This window comes from Rhea americana, unplaced genomic scaffold (genome assembly GCF_003343005.1).
Source record: "Rhea americana isolate MKP2758 unplaced genomic scaffold, rheAme1 scaffold_288, whole genome shotgun sequence".
Classification (NCBI taxonomy): Eukaryota; Metazoa; Chordata; class Aves; order Rheiformes; family Rheidae; genus Rhea; species Rhea americana.
The window spans coordinates 894,874-911,158 of record NW_028186410.1 but is presented as its reverse complement, the minus strand read 5'-3'; the positions used below and the strand labels follow the sequence as shown (position 1 = coordinate 911,158).

Genomic DNA, 16,285 nt, shown 5'->3' with positions numbered 1-16,285 from the left:
CCCAGGAAAGATGGAGCTCGCAAACTGAGTTTGTATAGCTGGGCATGAGTCATTTATTAAGGATGAGGAGTCAGGGGAAATCAGGTGTGATTCATACTAGGGATTAGTTACTCTTAAATCACTTCTTACCTATGTAGTTAGATATACAGAATTTTTGGAGGGTTTTTTTCGGTTGTTGTTGTTTTTTCTTTTTAAAGTATGCAGCCTCATTTCAAGGAGCATGAACAATCATTTAGATTTTACCATTAAYTGCACTGCACAGAATGGTGTAAACTGGGGACAGAAGTAGTTAACTTGAACTATATATTAAGGACATTTTTTAGCATACTTCTCATTAAAATGATTTTACAGTATCAAAATTTGGATAGTATGCAGAGTAAGTAATCCTAACTTTAGGCTAGAGCAAGAGAAGATTAAAGGAGTGTTAAAGCCTGAAGTGCTTAAATTCCGTTCAGTTGCTGCCTAAAGCCTACATAAACTCCACTGTACACATTAAAAGTCTTTCAGGGGCCCCAAATCCTCTTTGTGGACATGTCCACAATTGTCCAAATCTTTTGACTGCAACATCAAATCCATCAAGTTCAAAAAAATAGAAAATATCTTTATGTGTGTTTTAAGAACAAGCAGATTTGCTTGATTAGACAGGAGAATATTAATATAGCAGGCTACGTGTAAAGACACACTGAGTGGACATGTCATTTCTATCTTTTAACAGCACCATTCATCATTGGATAATATGGCTTCTTTTCTTGCCTCAGTCACAGGAGTCAGAGCCATATGTCCCTTCCAAACCTCTTCAACTACTTCAACTTTTAAGCTACAAATGATTCTGAAATTCAAGATGGAACACTTGCAATTTCTAGTTCCAGTACTGCTTTGCTCCTGGAGGAACAATTAGTTGGACCTGGTCATTCAAATGAAGGCTGAGATGGGTTTGAGCAATTTGCCTACCTGCAGACCACTGCAATGGTTCTCACATAATGAGACTAGTATGAAGACTTGCAGATGTGAAGACATGGAGGGTACATGAAGAAGTACTCCTGTAGTATGTGGCAAACAATATCACCTTACACGAAAAACTGCGCTGTAGAGCTTTCACAATGCTTGGTCACTGAAATATCACTGCTGCCTCATTCTTTTCCATTAGTTAAGAGGAAAAAATCCTCACATTTTCTTAAGAACCCTAGGGGCATTTCCTCAAGACAGACTTCACAGGAAGTAGGCACAAACACTCTTCTTAAACCACATCTAAGATTTGGTTTTGTAGTTCCTGTTTCCTGCTAGTGCTATCCACAAAATTCAGTAAGTTAAGGRCAGACAGACTTGTCTTAATAGAGAGTAGAGCAGCCATGCTGACACCACAAAACCAAGTAGATTTAGAGCATATGCAGAGTCTGTTGTCTTGCAGCTCTTTCCCATGCCTGATGGGATGCTTGACACAGGACATGTCACCAACTTTATTCTAGGAGACAGCTTGCAGAGGAAGTCAGACTTACAACATCATGGATTCAGATGTGCCCTATTAATAGAAGCACATGGGATATTTGATTTCTCTTTCCTGCTGCAGTTACAGGGGGAAAATAAAGAGCTTACCATGTGACAGATAGATTGTACAACAGTTMCAGTAGCATCTATTGTCAGAAAATAAGCCAGCATACTTTCTTTGGCTTCAGTGGAGTAACCGCAGCTGACCCAAACTGAGATACTAACTCCATTCATGTTCATGAATGCTCAGAAGCCAGGAGAATTAGGGGCAATATATGAACCTGGATAGGGAAAGATCGTTAAGTTCTAGGATTATGATTATGTCTTAATGAAAATTACAAGCTAAAAATTGACATGTAAAATGAAATTGTAAGAGAAAAGGAAAGAAAGCTGAGAAAACTAACAGAGATAAAATATTTAACTAACAGTGCAAGAAGCAATATATAACTCATATCTCAAGAATAAGCAGAACCGATCCAGGTATAGAAAAGAAGTGTTAAGTCCATATTATCTTCTACGCTAACTCAATATTCACRCATGGATATTCTTTATTGCTTTCTTTATAAAGTTTCTTTGCTTCATTATCAGGGAATGACAGAAGGATGTAGCTCTGGCATGACAACATTACATTCAGATGACAGTCCTATACAGCTACCAAATGGCAGCAGCTTTTGACCATTAGCAAGGCAGTCAACATTCAGAAGAGCCATCTGAAAGTGAATGATGTTATGCTTTTCCTGTGATACTTGCTTTTTTTGTTTCATTTGCATAGCACTGTTCACAAAAACCAGAACAAAWCAAAAGGACTCAGATAGTGTGACTCAGACTGCAACTATAGTAAAAAGAAGCTCAAACAAAATACAGGAAGCCTACTCTATGGCTGTCTGGATTTCCCTTTGAGTTATGCTAGCATAGAACACAACACAGAGGCAATTTAAAATCTCCAGGGTAAAAGAAAAACAAGTTGATGTTGGTATTGTTTTGTTTCAGGTTAGAAGACCTCTTGGACTTTGRTCACAGGACAACTGAGGATATTACCGTCTATTCCCTGTCCATCACAGACTTAMTAAAGCAACTTTGTGCAAGTTACCATCTCTGTTTCATCAGTGAAATGGAGACAGAATTTTTCTGCCTCACAGGCATGACTAAAATTAATGTCTATAAACTGCCAGAACAGTCAGGAGTTCTGTATTAAATATTAAAATTAATACAAAGCTTTTTTAAAATAGATAAAATATAAAAACTTCTCTAATAAAAGTCAAGCTGTTGCCTACCTATACTGTATGCAAAATCCTTTTGGAAAAAAGCATGAGTAATTCATTTAATTATTTCACTAACTTGTGAAGTTTAATTTTCTTCTTATTTCCTGTCCTCCAGGGTATAAATGGAGTTGYGTACATCTTTTCAGAACAACAAAAATCTAAAAAACTTTCCATGACTGAACAAGCAGTGGCCAAACATAAAGAAGGGCTTGCTTGTGGCTGGGAGCACAGGTGGCAGAAAGAAAGAAAAACAAAATAATTAAATCAGCTTATTATGGAAGGCATTCAAAGAAAAAGGGCACTTGCAGTAATTTATTTCCTCTTTCTTTAGTTCTTAAAGGAAAGCAAAAGAGATGAGAGATATTCTGTGAAGATGGAATGAGGTTAAGGAGTTAACTCAAAAATGCACTTGGCAAGACTTCTTTCAAAAATATGGGAAAGTACAGAAGCAAAGAATTTTGGGGAAGTGAGGGCGGGAAAAGGGTTTAAAATAATCCAGATTGTCATAACTGATATAAAGCAAAAAAAACCATGGAATATGGCCAGTTTGTAACAGTATGATATGAGCCCTTAAAAGCAGGAACAGAAAGCTGAAACAATTCATAGTGCCGGATGTTAATAACAGAAAGAGTTAGCATTCAAGAAGTAATGAAAGACAAATGCTATACACCTAAATTTTAGACTAAAACACTTAGTGAATAAGCTCACAGCATATGCAAAGAGGAAAAAAAAGACTAAAAACATTAGTTTTTTCACAGCTGCATTCACATACAGATATTAGAATAATTAGCAGTTTGTTGGTACTGACATAATGACATACTGAAGAAGTCCAATGCACAGTCAATTATTTTGGTACTCAGGAGTGCCAAGTAAATGCAAAAATGCAATGTGAAAACAATTGCAAACGTGCTAATCTAGGCAAATAGAGCTCCCTCAGTCCTCCAAGGATGAAGATGGAGGATGTTACAGAGAAAACTTGGACAGCTTTAAATTTTACTGTGAACTTCAGCCCCATTGGTAGTCATTGCAACTAATTCTTCTATCACATTTTTTCCTGGTAGGAGAAGGAAGTTGTGTAGTATGAAAATAAAAAACAACTAATTCAAAACTCCAGTATTTCAGAATTAAAGAACTAGGAGTTACTTTGTGGACAATTCCTTACTCACATTTAATAGACAACACAAAAACAATATCCACATACAGTAGAAAAGTTTCTATAACAAAAATTTATAAAAGAAGACTTGAAGGTTTGTAAGTTTCTTTTTATTTGCATAAAGATTATTGWGCTATAAAGTGTATTATAAAAAAAATACAGTGATTCACTGAAATTTGTTTTCTTAATGTCTCAGTGAAAGCATGAAACTGCAAAGACCATGACAGGTGACAAATTATGGACTTCTTGCACTTCTGTAAGTATTTTCTTTAACATAGTTGCATATTGGTGATTAACGAGTATTAAACTCACACCTATGAAAATAAAAACTTGACTCTTAAATTTATGCTATTAACAATAAAATCTACAATATTGGTTTGTCTATAAAATCCAATTTTTAAAAATTTTTTAGAATACCTATAAGACAAAACAAACCTTTCTGTAGTTAAAATATATCAAAATTTTGCTTACTGTATACTCCATTAACTCAGTCTTGTATACATTAGAGAATAAATTATAAGGCAAATAATTCTGAATACAGAATAATTCTGAAGAGAGAAAATTCAGACAAAATTGGATGATATAAACAGTTCTTCAACCTACATACTACATTTTAATTTTATTCAGACACACTGGGAGTGACTTCTTGTCTATTTACATAAAACCAGTCCCAAATGAATTATTTTTATTATTACTTTCTACATATATGGTAGCTTTCATATAGTTTGGCTCCCTGGAAGTTCAGTAAAGTTTAGCAACAGACAGTTTACACAGGCATGTATGTTTAGGGAAGGGAATACAAAGAACAGAAGAGCTGATAAAAAATCATGGAAAAAACCCACATGCCAGTCCTTTGACTTGGTCCAAATCCACTCCAGCATCAAATCTGAAATTGTAACCCTTTTCATACCTTACCATAAAACTTTAGTTTGCCATGGTTACCGCCACTATCCATCCTAGTGTTGCGGCCATCTTCCTCTTTCAAGGGGTATCCGTTTGTCACATTCGCGCCTCTCTCCCTTGTCCAGGAGGCAAATCAGTCAACACAGCAGCTGGGAATTTAAGAGAACAAAATTGCCACACATAATAAAGGCTCATGACTTAGCAACATTGGGTATGTCTTTACAAGTTGAAGGGCTATGCTGACAWACCAGAAGCAGCTTGAGTGCTGGAAGCACTGCAGTTACGCTAGTGCAGCTCTCCACTCATTTGTTCCATCATACTAATACAGCTACATTATTCTATGTCCTGCTGCGCGACATACCTACCACGGCATATGCTAAGTCAGCAGCAAAACTTAAGGTATGTTTTGTATCTGAGTTTTGATTAAAAGCTCCTTAGAGTAGCAATTGTCTTCCTAAATTTCTGAAAAATATTTTGCACTTCTTGGACATTTTCATAAATAATGTTTTTGGTAGTAAATCCTGTGAGATTCTTCTATTCTTCGTATAATCTTCTTAAGCACACAAGTTTAGACTTGTCCAATTTGAATAAATCATTCATATCGTATGAATGAAYGTAAGACTGAGATGCAGTTAAGGCATATACTAAAAAAAAATCATGCCTACATGAGAACATTGAGTTATACAGTAATTAGTATTTTAACATGCTATTAGTAAATACATGAAATAAAAAAAGAGTGCAAATGGTTCAAAAGTGAGTTGAATTTGAAAGTAAGACAGAGAAACAGACTGTATGATAAGAATACTGGGATCTTCCTAAATTCAAAATGAAAGAGAAATGGTGGTAGAACATTGTCTCTTCCTGTTATTAAATAATAATAAAAAAATCTAATCTGTACCCTAATCCTCTTAAATGCATCATAGAAGCAGACAAATATTGACACAATACGTATCCCAAATATATTAACAGATACTGTTACTCTTTACTCCAACATTGAAAGTGAAGAGTTTTGATTTGAGGATATTAAAAGATTTTCCTCAGTGTGTCTTTACATACATGATGGTGACATGGAGGGCCACAGATAACTAAAATACACCACAGAATAAGCAGATTACAGCTTCTTGTATCATTGTTTCAATCATGACTTTTTCCATTCTATATTCACAGCCAGTTCAGGCCTAAAAAAACACCCCACCCTTGTAAAAGCACAGGTGGTGACTGCACCAAATCAATCTCATTTCCATTACTTGCAAGCAGTAACTGCAAAGAATAACACACCTTGACATTTCAACAAAAATTTCAATTATGTTAATAAATACTAAGTTCTGGGATGATATGATCAAGAACTTTAAAAAAACAGGACTTTTATTTAAAATAAGAATGACAACATACCATATTCTAAATCTTCCAGGATTAAAAATTGCAATTTGGTCAAGCAGTTGCTGATTAGTTTCCATTAAATGTCAATACAGTATTACTTTTAAATAATCCCACTCAAACAATTAATAAAGACAAAGAACYACTAATCTCAATCAGCCACATGGCCAGTATTATTAAAATGCCCAAATTATACTTCCACGCCGTCTCTCTTGGAGTGAGGCTCCTCAGCAGTCTGCCAGGAGCTGCTGTCCTTCATGGCCTGATAATGCCTTCTGACAATGGCCTGTAACACCTTTTATGATGAATTCAAAGTGCTCTGAAGAAAGGGCTCACAAAAACGTGCATTTCTAGCCCTCTGCGAGCGGACAATATGCCTTCAGCTCCTTTGGTTTTAATAATGTTCCCTTTGGAAAGTGAATCAGTTGAAGACTGTTCTAAGAAAACAGTAAGTTATACTTAGACATGACATGTCTATACGGTTTGTGACAACGTCCTTGTTTTTCTTTCTTCCACACTTTTTTTCCAAAGACCATGCAGTGAAGGTAGTTTGATTTTATCCATATTCTTACTGTAAACATTAAGAAATATACCAAGGACAACCAGTAAGCCTGACCACACGTACCTAAAGCAAARGGAAAGGAGAGACAAGAAAAAGTTATTAACACTTCATTTGTAATGATTACATACCAGTATTTGTAGATTAAATAAAAACAAAGCCTCTGCCTTAAGGGGAGAATACTAGAATTTTAGACAGAAAAGGATGAATTAGTGGACTCAGAGGAAGTCTGAATTTTTGTTTTTACTATCCTCTCAACTTTGTCTTTCTTGTGCAGGATGGACAGTTTACTAAGGTGTATTTATAGTTAAATGACAATTAAACAGCAACTCATTAAAAATTATAAATACTTACTGGAAAGTGAATGGCTTTGCAAAGAACAAAAAAGAAAGCACAATGGTCATCGCTTTTCTTCCTGTTGTTACTGTAGAGGAAAAGAAATGTTAAGTTCTTCAAGAATCTGTTCAGAGCATAAGAACATAAGACAGTTTTCAATATTAGTATACAGCCAAACTACATAATTAAACTCCCTGACTGTACTGATTACCAGCCTGATGCAAACAGACTGTAGATACACTGGCTTAGTGTAAAATAAAACCATAATCACACCTGTTTGAAATGCGCACAATGTATTAGTAATATCAGCTYCAGCAGCAGAGAAACATCCAAAACAAAACTTGCTATTCAATACCTTTACTCTAATCAATTCACAATATCTGAAAGTGATGAACAATCCTTGTAAATAACTGACTACATACACTAAAAAGTAAACAGTCTGTTAAAGCAGAAAGAAGGRCTACCAAGACAAATAGGATTTGGATATATCAAACCTCTTACTATTTCCACCTCATTTGATTACAATTCAGTGGCACAGAGGATTGCTTTTGGCTTCATTTTGAAGTGGAGAGGGATTAACATCTACTAATTCTTCTGAAGCTATTGAAAGCTCTTGAAATATTTACCTAACAGCACAGAGAAATATAACTTTGGCTAGAAGCCTAATGACCAGGGATGTCAGACTTCAACAACTGCAACTTGTGTTTTCATTGAAACCTTAAAAAAAAMCCTTCTAAATGTGATCTCTTCTACACATGATCTCTTCACTGAAAAGAATCAAGGTCATAACAGGCATTGAGAATACAATCCCACTAGCAAAATGGGAATAAAATACCTGTATGGGTTACTCCCAAATGAACCACGACATCTAACAATTATTTGAACAATTTCAATTGTATCCACTACGAACAACAATAAAACACTGCCAGTAAATTAGGTACTGGGAAATGAAAAAAAAATTATCATTGAAGCATGCAACCTCTAAAGAAGTAAGTTATACAAAAACATTAAAGATGTAATAACGCAGCCAGGCCTACAAACTCAGCTGCGGAGATTAGGGGCCTGAGAAGATGTTATATGACAGTGCAACTAATACTTAAGCAAAACACTTAAGATAGACCCTAACACAATCGTCTCCATAAGAAAACTATGCTTTTTTTTTTTTTTTTTTTTAACATAAAATGTTTTGTTCACCATGAATTACTTTTTACTATACCAGAAAGAAGCTTTGCTTGTTTACCACATCCACATGAGTATGATTGTAACATACTGACATAAGGAAGCAATGACTACTGACATAAGTAGTTTCAGGCTATTATGATGAGTAAAGTGAGTTACATTCTCTCCCATTCCTCCCCTATAAAAAGTATTTCCTTAAAAGCATGTTTAGCATTGGAAGAAACATCTGTCACCACTGCTTAATCTGCATCAATCTCAACTTTTTGGTAATAATTTTCTCTACATTTTAAGAAATTTATGCACATCAAATAAAATGATTTTCTATTACATGAAAAATTAAAGGAGAATGAAAAAGAAAATTGAGTTTTAATTAGAAAACAGTTTACAGATTAATAATTTAAAAAATGGTTAAATTACTTCAGTTTTTCTAATTACGATTATTTCTGTTCTTTCAAATCAGTTATTAATTAAAATATTTATGTAACCATTTCCTTMTAAATTAAGTGCCTTTTCTTCTTTTTCCCAATTAAGTCTGATAATTTCTCATTCTGCTAATAGAAATACAATTTTCATTAAACTCCTTCACCCCACTACCCCAGTAAGGGGGAGGGTAAATTGTGGGGGGAAGACAGTAATGAATATGGTGTTCTTCCAAAGCATGATAAACATTTTCACATTGCTACAGGCAAGACAAAAAGGGCTTGAGTGTTAGGATTGCCAAGGTCAGGCACACGAAAACCTGGGAAGGGTTTGCTATTACACAGTATTTTTAACAACTTTAGCACAATAAGATTTGTTTTAAGACCTAATAYCTGAACCAATACTCTCAGCTGTGGTAATTTCCAGCCAACAGATGTACTGAACTTTGTTAAGAACAAACAAACAAAGTGCTACAGCAGCAATAAATGACAGGAAATCAGAGCATGCATTTTTTAGGTCAGAATAAAACTGTCTTTTCCTCTCCACTAATGTGAATGAAGTAGAGCATTACCTGACAGAAACCAGCTTTTGGGGGCAGAGGGAGGAGAGGAAAGCAGTTCCATGGCATCTTGCTACACCTCCCCCCCCAAGTCCCTTGTGACTGATGTTTGTAGTTATAAGAAAAGGTAACCTGAGGAAGGAATGAGCCTGATGTAACTGTTCTTGACAGACTACTATGATGAGTATATAAATGATAAGAGAGAGTAGGTAGACAATGCCTCAATCTTGAAAAATACATAAAAATAACATTTGAAGTTTGGAAGCAACAATTTTCTTCAGAATAACAATTCTATGTTCTGTAACAATTGCATATAGCAAAGAATAATAATTTGGGGATTACTCTGAAAATAAGAGTACAAAAAAAGATGCTAAAAAAAATCAAGTGTCTTACATTTCTTTAGTGTTGTTAGGCACATCAAAAATACTAACTTTAACTGCTGTTAAAATGAATTACAGAGTCATTTCCCCTTATTCAAAATCAAGGATATTCTGATATGCAAACACTTCTGATACTTGACTGTTCACAAACTCAAAATGATACAGGTTAAAAGCATTCACTTGTAATACAGTTATGTGATTTTCACCTAGGTAGCTTTGCCATACTCAAGTAACATGGCGTACTTAAAATATTTCACAGCCTCACAAATACAGATGTAAGCCACAGTAAACCAGTGCAATTAATATTTGAGTCACAATTTCTGCCATATTTGTCTTACCAGCAGTTCCTTTGGTTTAATCATACTCTATACTACTCCTTCTATTAAGGAGCTCAGGCAGACAAACTATCAACAGGCTCTTAGCACGCCTCCTTCTTTGAAGCCATACAGTTATTGTTTCACATATAATAGATTTAGTTTAAATACTTTGCTTTTAATGTGCACATCACCCAACACATTTGTAAGGACCATGCATAAAAAGATGACATTACTTGCCAGCATGGTGCTGAACTCATTGCGCTCAAGCAGCTTTCCTCATTCATACAGAGTCAACCAAGCTCAGCTACTGAGACTCCAATTTCTCGCTATGATTTTTTTCAGATGACTGATTACACAGTATGAAGAATATGTCCAGTTGCATATGGGATAAGGGTAAGGGGTAAAAATCTATAAAGGTTGAAAATCTGTAAAAGGTTGCAACTCTCTCTTGCCGCAAGTTGTCTTTTTCCTCATCAATCTGGGTATATTCTTGTGGCATGCTACTGTGGACAGGTCTGACTTGCATTTATGGCCAGAAAATGATCACACTATTAGGTGAGAACACCAGATTACAGAAACTCTTAATTTGCACATGAACCGTCACAAGAGCAGACATGATGGCATTTGGTGACTTTCTAACCTGGAGAGGATTCCAGTAACTTTTGACATATATTAGGGGTTTATATTGTTCCACATTCACATGTGGCTAACTAACAGGTGCTCCTGTGATAGGCCCAAATGTTTTCAATACACTGATCATGGTTCTATGCATTTGTTTCTTCTGACCTGGCTGACGCAGTCACATGCTAGGAAAATGAGGCAAGACTTGCTTCCATTTATTGCAGGACGGTTATATTGAAAGAATAGAAGAACAACTGAAAGGCTGTTTTTGTCTTTAACAGAAGGTTTATATCTACTCAGTGTCATCATAACTTTAAGCTACAGAAAATGCAGCAATAGTTACACAGAAGCTTGCTTAGCTTAAATCATGACTTCTATAATGCATTCACACCCATTACTCCATTCAGTTTCATTAAAACAACCGAGATTGTCATGGAAGTCACTATTTGAGCCTATTATTTTGAACTGAATTTGAAATGTACRTTTAACACTGCTACAGCAGCATTCATCATCAAGTAACTGGACATTAAGAAGTTTCGGAGGAGTTCATCGTTTTTCTAGCAATAACATTTGCTGAAAATCTCCATAAATTGGATACTTAGAGGCTAGGATATCGCCTACATTGCCTCACTTGAATATGTGCATGTTTCAGATAATACCTATTTTTTTCTTACACCTTGATGTATGTTTCCATTGCCTGTCTTCTTATACAGAACAATATTGTTTCTATGCTAAAACAAAGCACTGGCTATATGCACAAGATTACTTAACAGGCTCTTCAGRGTTGAAAAAGTGCCCTATAAAGAATGAGGAAGCTCTCAATCACATACTACAAGAGAGGATCTCCGCTACAGAAATCAAGACCAGCCAGCACAAAGAAAAGAAAAAAGAGCCAGAGTGAGAACAACTCTTAGAAGCTCTGTCCTAAACAGAAAGATAGGATCRCTTCATGTTTTTATATTAAAAACAGTAAAGGTATCATTCGTTCATACCTGTTACAGCCAGAAGGGCACCAAAGATTTTAATCAAAGCTAGAACAAAGGATATTCCAAAATATCCCGTCAGGGAGAAAAAGAATGCATAACCGTAAGTCTGAACTGGATGCTGCAACAATAACAACAAACTGTTAGGAAAAGGCAAAACAAACCCTGAGGTATTGCAAAATGACACAGAACTACAGACTTTAATCAACCACTTGAGCAATAATAAGCTGTTCAACAATGCATTCATGCAAAGATCCTTATTTAATTTTAGTTAAATAACATAAAAACAATAATGAAATCAAACTCACAAGTCTGGCCTCGTGATTTTGTTTTGTTTTTAAAACATTACTTTGTACATCAAAAAATGTAACAACTTAGTTAATGTATGAATTATACAAGTCAACTGCTTTATATGATGAAAACAAATAGCGAAGGGGTGAGATTTTCAAAACTATACAGAGCAGTGCTTCCCGATGAAGTTGTTCATAGGGAAAAAGGAAATCTTTACACCTACCTTTGAGCAAAACGTCACTGCAGGGCTTAATCCACTAGTGCATGTTAATCCCAATAAAATATATGCAAAACCTATTGAATAGGAATACAAAACCTGAAATAGTTTAAGAGAAAATAGTTACCTGTAGGTACTATACCAAAGTAATAAATTAAATGTTTTCAAAAATATGGCCCTATTAATATATTAAATTTATCTGAGTTGAATTTGTAGTGTTAAAGATATTTTTACTAGTATGTCTATAACAAATGAGGTACAATTGAAAGTGAGTAATATGAGTTAGAGATATTCTTATGGTCCACAACCACATTAAAAAAAAGTTTTGTAAGCTTGTAGTTAATAATATCCTGAAGTCAATGCCATTGTAGCAAAGCCTTCAAATTCAGGATTTCACTGCCTAAACAAAATACAACTATATTGTCTGAATAGTATGTAAAACTTATTTAGACTTTTGCTACTTATCCAACACATTAAAGAGCCATGTTACATTAAATGCACAAAGTTAAGCACTCAGTCACGATGAGATGCCAGGTTAAGTGTTACCTGTGCTATTTCAGTTCATCAACATTGTGTACCTGCTAATGCACGGTTATAGGATATAAAATCTTCACATAGGACAAGCTCTAGCCTAACTCAACATTCAAGAGAAACTATACTTGGTAAATAGGTACACTTTTCCCTCTCTCTCTCTCTCTCTCTCTCTCTCTCTCTCTCTCTCTGTCTCTTTTTTTTTCCCCTATTCTCATTTAATACACAGCCTCACACAGGGGCAAAAGAGTCTTCATCCTACCCTCTTCCATGTAAGGACAGCAGTCCAAGCTGGAACTACCAGTCTCTACACAGACACAGCAGGAGGCATTCAGGTGTCGGGGGAGCATTCGGTAACCAGTTCTCATGGAAAAGGSGGCCACAGTGAACGAGTCTATCCTACAGGTTACCCCCTAAAACATACTGATTTGATACACTTCCAAAATTTGGTGTCAATGACAGAGCTACTTCTTTCTGCACACCTTTCCCCCCCCCCAATTGTTTCTTCATTGTAGTTATCTTAATTATTTGCAAAAATAGATCTATTAACAATTGATTAACAATGCCATAAGAAGGCTAAACACATATTTCTGCTTTACACTAAAGGACGAATAGGTATTTCAAGAGCAGAATTGTTCTCAACCTCTAACTTTAAAAACCAATGACTTGAATTTCAGAGTACTTAACACAGTGTTTACACATGAAGAGATTAACCCTCAGTTCTACCTTGCAAGTATCCAGCTTTTCTTCCAAACTATCTCAAAGATCTCACTTCACACAGTGAACAACACATAGACAATTCCTTGTCTGGAAGTGTTACATCAATCACTCGCTTAGAATCACATCAAAGGAAAAATCAGGTGCAATTTTCCAGAGCAGGGTTTAGTGTTTTAGCTACAAGACATCTTTTCTCTTTTCAGAATTGCTTAATTCAGGGCAAGTTTCAAATTCTGTAATGAATCAGAGATCCTACCGATGACAGGCTGCTTTACTATTCAATTTTATTTCACCATCAAGACTATTAATGGAATATATGTATTAATGATAGCAACTTTAAGAGTGGCTATATATACTCTGATATTGTGTATTAAAAAGCTATATTAATACCATTAAGAAAAATAGTTCTTTTCACAAATAATTCTCAGAATCATATTTAACATATATTAATGATCCACTGATTTTTAAGTAAGAATATGTTCATTACTGATGAATATTGTTATTTTAAACTCTTACTCTGAATTCAGTTTACCTTTTAATCTCATTAGCCTCAGATATCTCTTACTGCAATTCCACACAAATTCTCTTGYTTTTGAAGTTTGACTATACTCTGTTTTCTCCCATTCTCTCTTTTACCCTTGTTACAAAGCAACAAGGCAGAAAGCAATGAAAAAATAACTGAAATTACATAAACTTTATTGATCACTGTTTCTTCTGAACAGCTCAGTTCCTGAGTGGACAAGACCTTTAAAAATTGACTGATTACTGCCATGAAAAAAAAAATTAGGTTTCAAATGGAATTTGAAATTCCATAATGTTCATTATTACAGCACAGTTCATTTTACAGGCTCCAATTATTTTCTTAARTGATTTCTAATGGGGTTAGTCAGAATGCCTATGTTCTGTACTAAGAACCAACCATTGAACTCTGAGGAAGTGAGGTTTTAACAAGGTTCAGAACTCTCTCATGATCTCAAACTCTTCAGCTGCACCTGCTGTTCCTTTTATTAAAAAAAAAAAATCCATGAAATTGAACTCATCATTAGGGCCTGATGTTAACATTTCTTTTTAAAAATTTTTTTAGCCTTAATATTAATGCCAGTTAGACCCACGAAAACTCTAAGGGTTTTCAGCAGTTTCAAGTAACACAAGCTACATTTGGTTTCTCAAACTGTTGCGGACAATAATACCTTTGTAATAKCTACCTAGGAGCTCTTCATATAGCTGTTAGTGCATTTTGAGTAACACTGCTTACTCCCACTTTCCCTTACAACAAGAAAATCTGAAGTTACGGTTGATACTGCAATTCCATTTTGTCCTTTTCAAAAAAATTAATGTAGGTTTAATATTGCTAAGTATTTAAGTCTAATTTTTGAAGATAATTTTAGATAACTGAAGACAGAGTCTCCTGAAACACTAATCATTGCAATTGGTATCAGTGGAAGTTAAAGACTTACTAACTTCAGAATATTCAAGAAATGCCCAACTATCTAAAAATTAGGTCCTGAACTGAAATTTGATTATGCAAAGCAAAAAATTAGATGAAGTTAAACATGATGTCTGATTCAGAAGGCTTTTTAAATTTTCACCCACAGTCTCAGGTCTACAAAAGTGATTTCTGAAATTCTGCTGGTATTAACTGCACAAAATTCTTTGAATAGAATTCAAGAGTGTCATTTCTAGGCCTCAGACAAAACCTTTATTTCCTTAACCACTACACTGATTCTCTACAAAAAGTATGAATATACAAAAGCAAGATCAACATCTGTCAGACTAACATGAATAAAAAGCAAAGCTCTGGAAACAACAGAAGCATCATAGTTCGTAGTTACCAACTATCAAATGAACACTGGCAAAAGGCAAATGGGCAAGAAAGCAGTTACAGACTGTACTTTGTTCTGGACCTCTGACATTACAGCTATAAGGCTGTACTGAGTCAGTCTAGCAAAATAACTGTCTCTGGCAGCRGTTAAACAGTGGATACTGAGGAAAAAGACAAAAATAGAAACAAGAATAGCRCGATACTYTTCTGGAAGGTGGAAGAAGATACCYGAAACCTGCAGCTCAAACCTGCAGCTCAAACTTCTTGAGCCAAACTAATGATTTTGAGGCATAATCCAAGCTTTCTTCTAATTAATTTTATCTTCATAATGAAGCTATATTTACTTGAACTTCATTTTTCATAAAAAGAGACTAGATTGTCTACTCATATCCTACAAGCTAAATGCCACACACATCAAATATTTGAATAAAAATTTCAAGAATTATTTGTGTTCTTGGYAATTTCAGAAAATGTGTGCTATAATAAAGGTCTGTTTGTATTTACTTTAGAGAAAAAGATGTGAAATTCAGAACAAGCTTGCCAAAGGGGAAAAAAAAAGTCAAACAGTCAGATAATCCATATTCTTAAGTATATAAAAAATACTAACATAAAAAACTGAGAAAGATTTTTTCAAAACAATGTATTTTGCCAAATCAAGAAGAGGCATATCTATCTACTTAAGGAGAGAGAGAAGTTTTTACTGATTTCAACATAATGGCTTTTACAGCTCTGAAAGAAAGCTATGTTTCTGAAATGCTAGCACACTGTCTAGAATTGTAAGTCTAGCAAGTGATTAAGAAAAGCAATTCCAATAAACAATAAGGAGTTATGTGTAGCATACACTCATCCATATCAGAAGAACAGTATATATTTTAGTAAATTGCAAGTGTCTGATCACAGAAAACAATCCATTGATTTTTGGGGCTGCATAGCAGACTCTTCTCTGTCTCTCTCTCTCTCTCTCTCTCTACATATATATATAAAATTGTTGCTAGAAAGTAGATGCTTTTGTAGCTGCAATATACATTTGAAACAGTGTACAGAAAGCAGCACCCCTGAAAGGTAAAAAATGAACACCAAGAGCTATTATTTCCACGTGCAAAAGAAAAGCAGATTAATTCACATTTTGTCATTRTATGTCTCATCTTTGAAATACACCCTTAAAATTGCCAA

At 34.8% G+C, this 16,285-nt stretch overlaps 1 protein-coding gene across 7 annotated transcripts in view; it reads right to left on the bottom strand.

Moving 5' to 3' along the window:
* Positions 1–3,988: 3,988 nt before the first annotated feature.
* The window catches only part of SLC35B3 (solute carrier family 35 member B3), a 28,717-nt gene continuing 16,420 nt past the window's right edge, over positions 3,989–16,285 (bottom strand). For 6 of the 7 annotated variants that reach the window (XM_085308955.1, XM_085308952.1, XM_085308953.1 and 3 more), the window contains exons 7-10: positions 12,049–12,141; positions 11,544–11,655; positions 7,094–7,163; positions 3,989–6,805 (exon numbers count right to left, since the gene is read on the bottom strand). In XM_085308955.1, the coding sequence (XP_085165081.1) occupies positions 6,655–6,805; positions 7,094–7,163; positions 11,544–11,655; positions 12,049–12,141 (426 nt within the window). In that variant the 3' untranslated portion in view covers positions 3,989–6,654. Of the gene's footprint in view, positions 6,806–7,093; positions 7,200–9,245; positions 9,366–11,543; positions 11,656–12,048; positions 12,142–16,285 lie in introns of those variants that run through there. The other variant, XR_014896349.1, reaches the window with a different exon arrangement.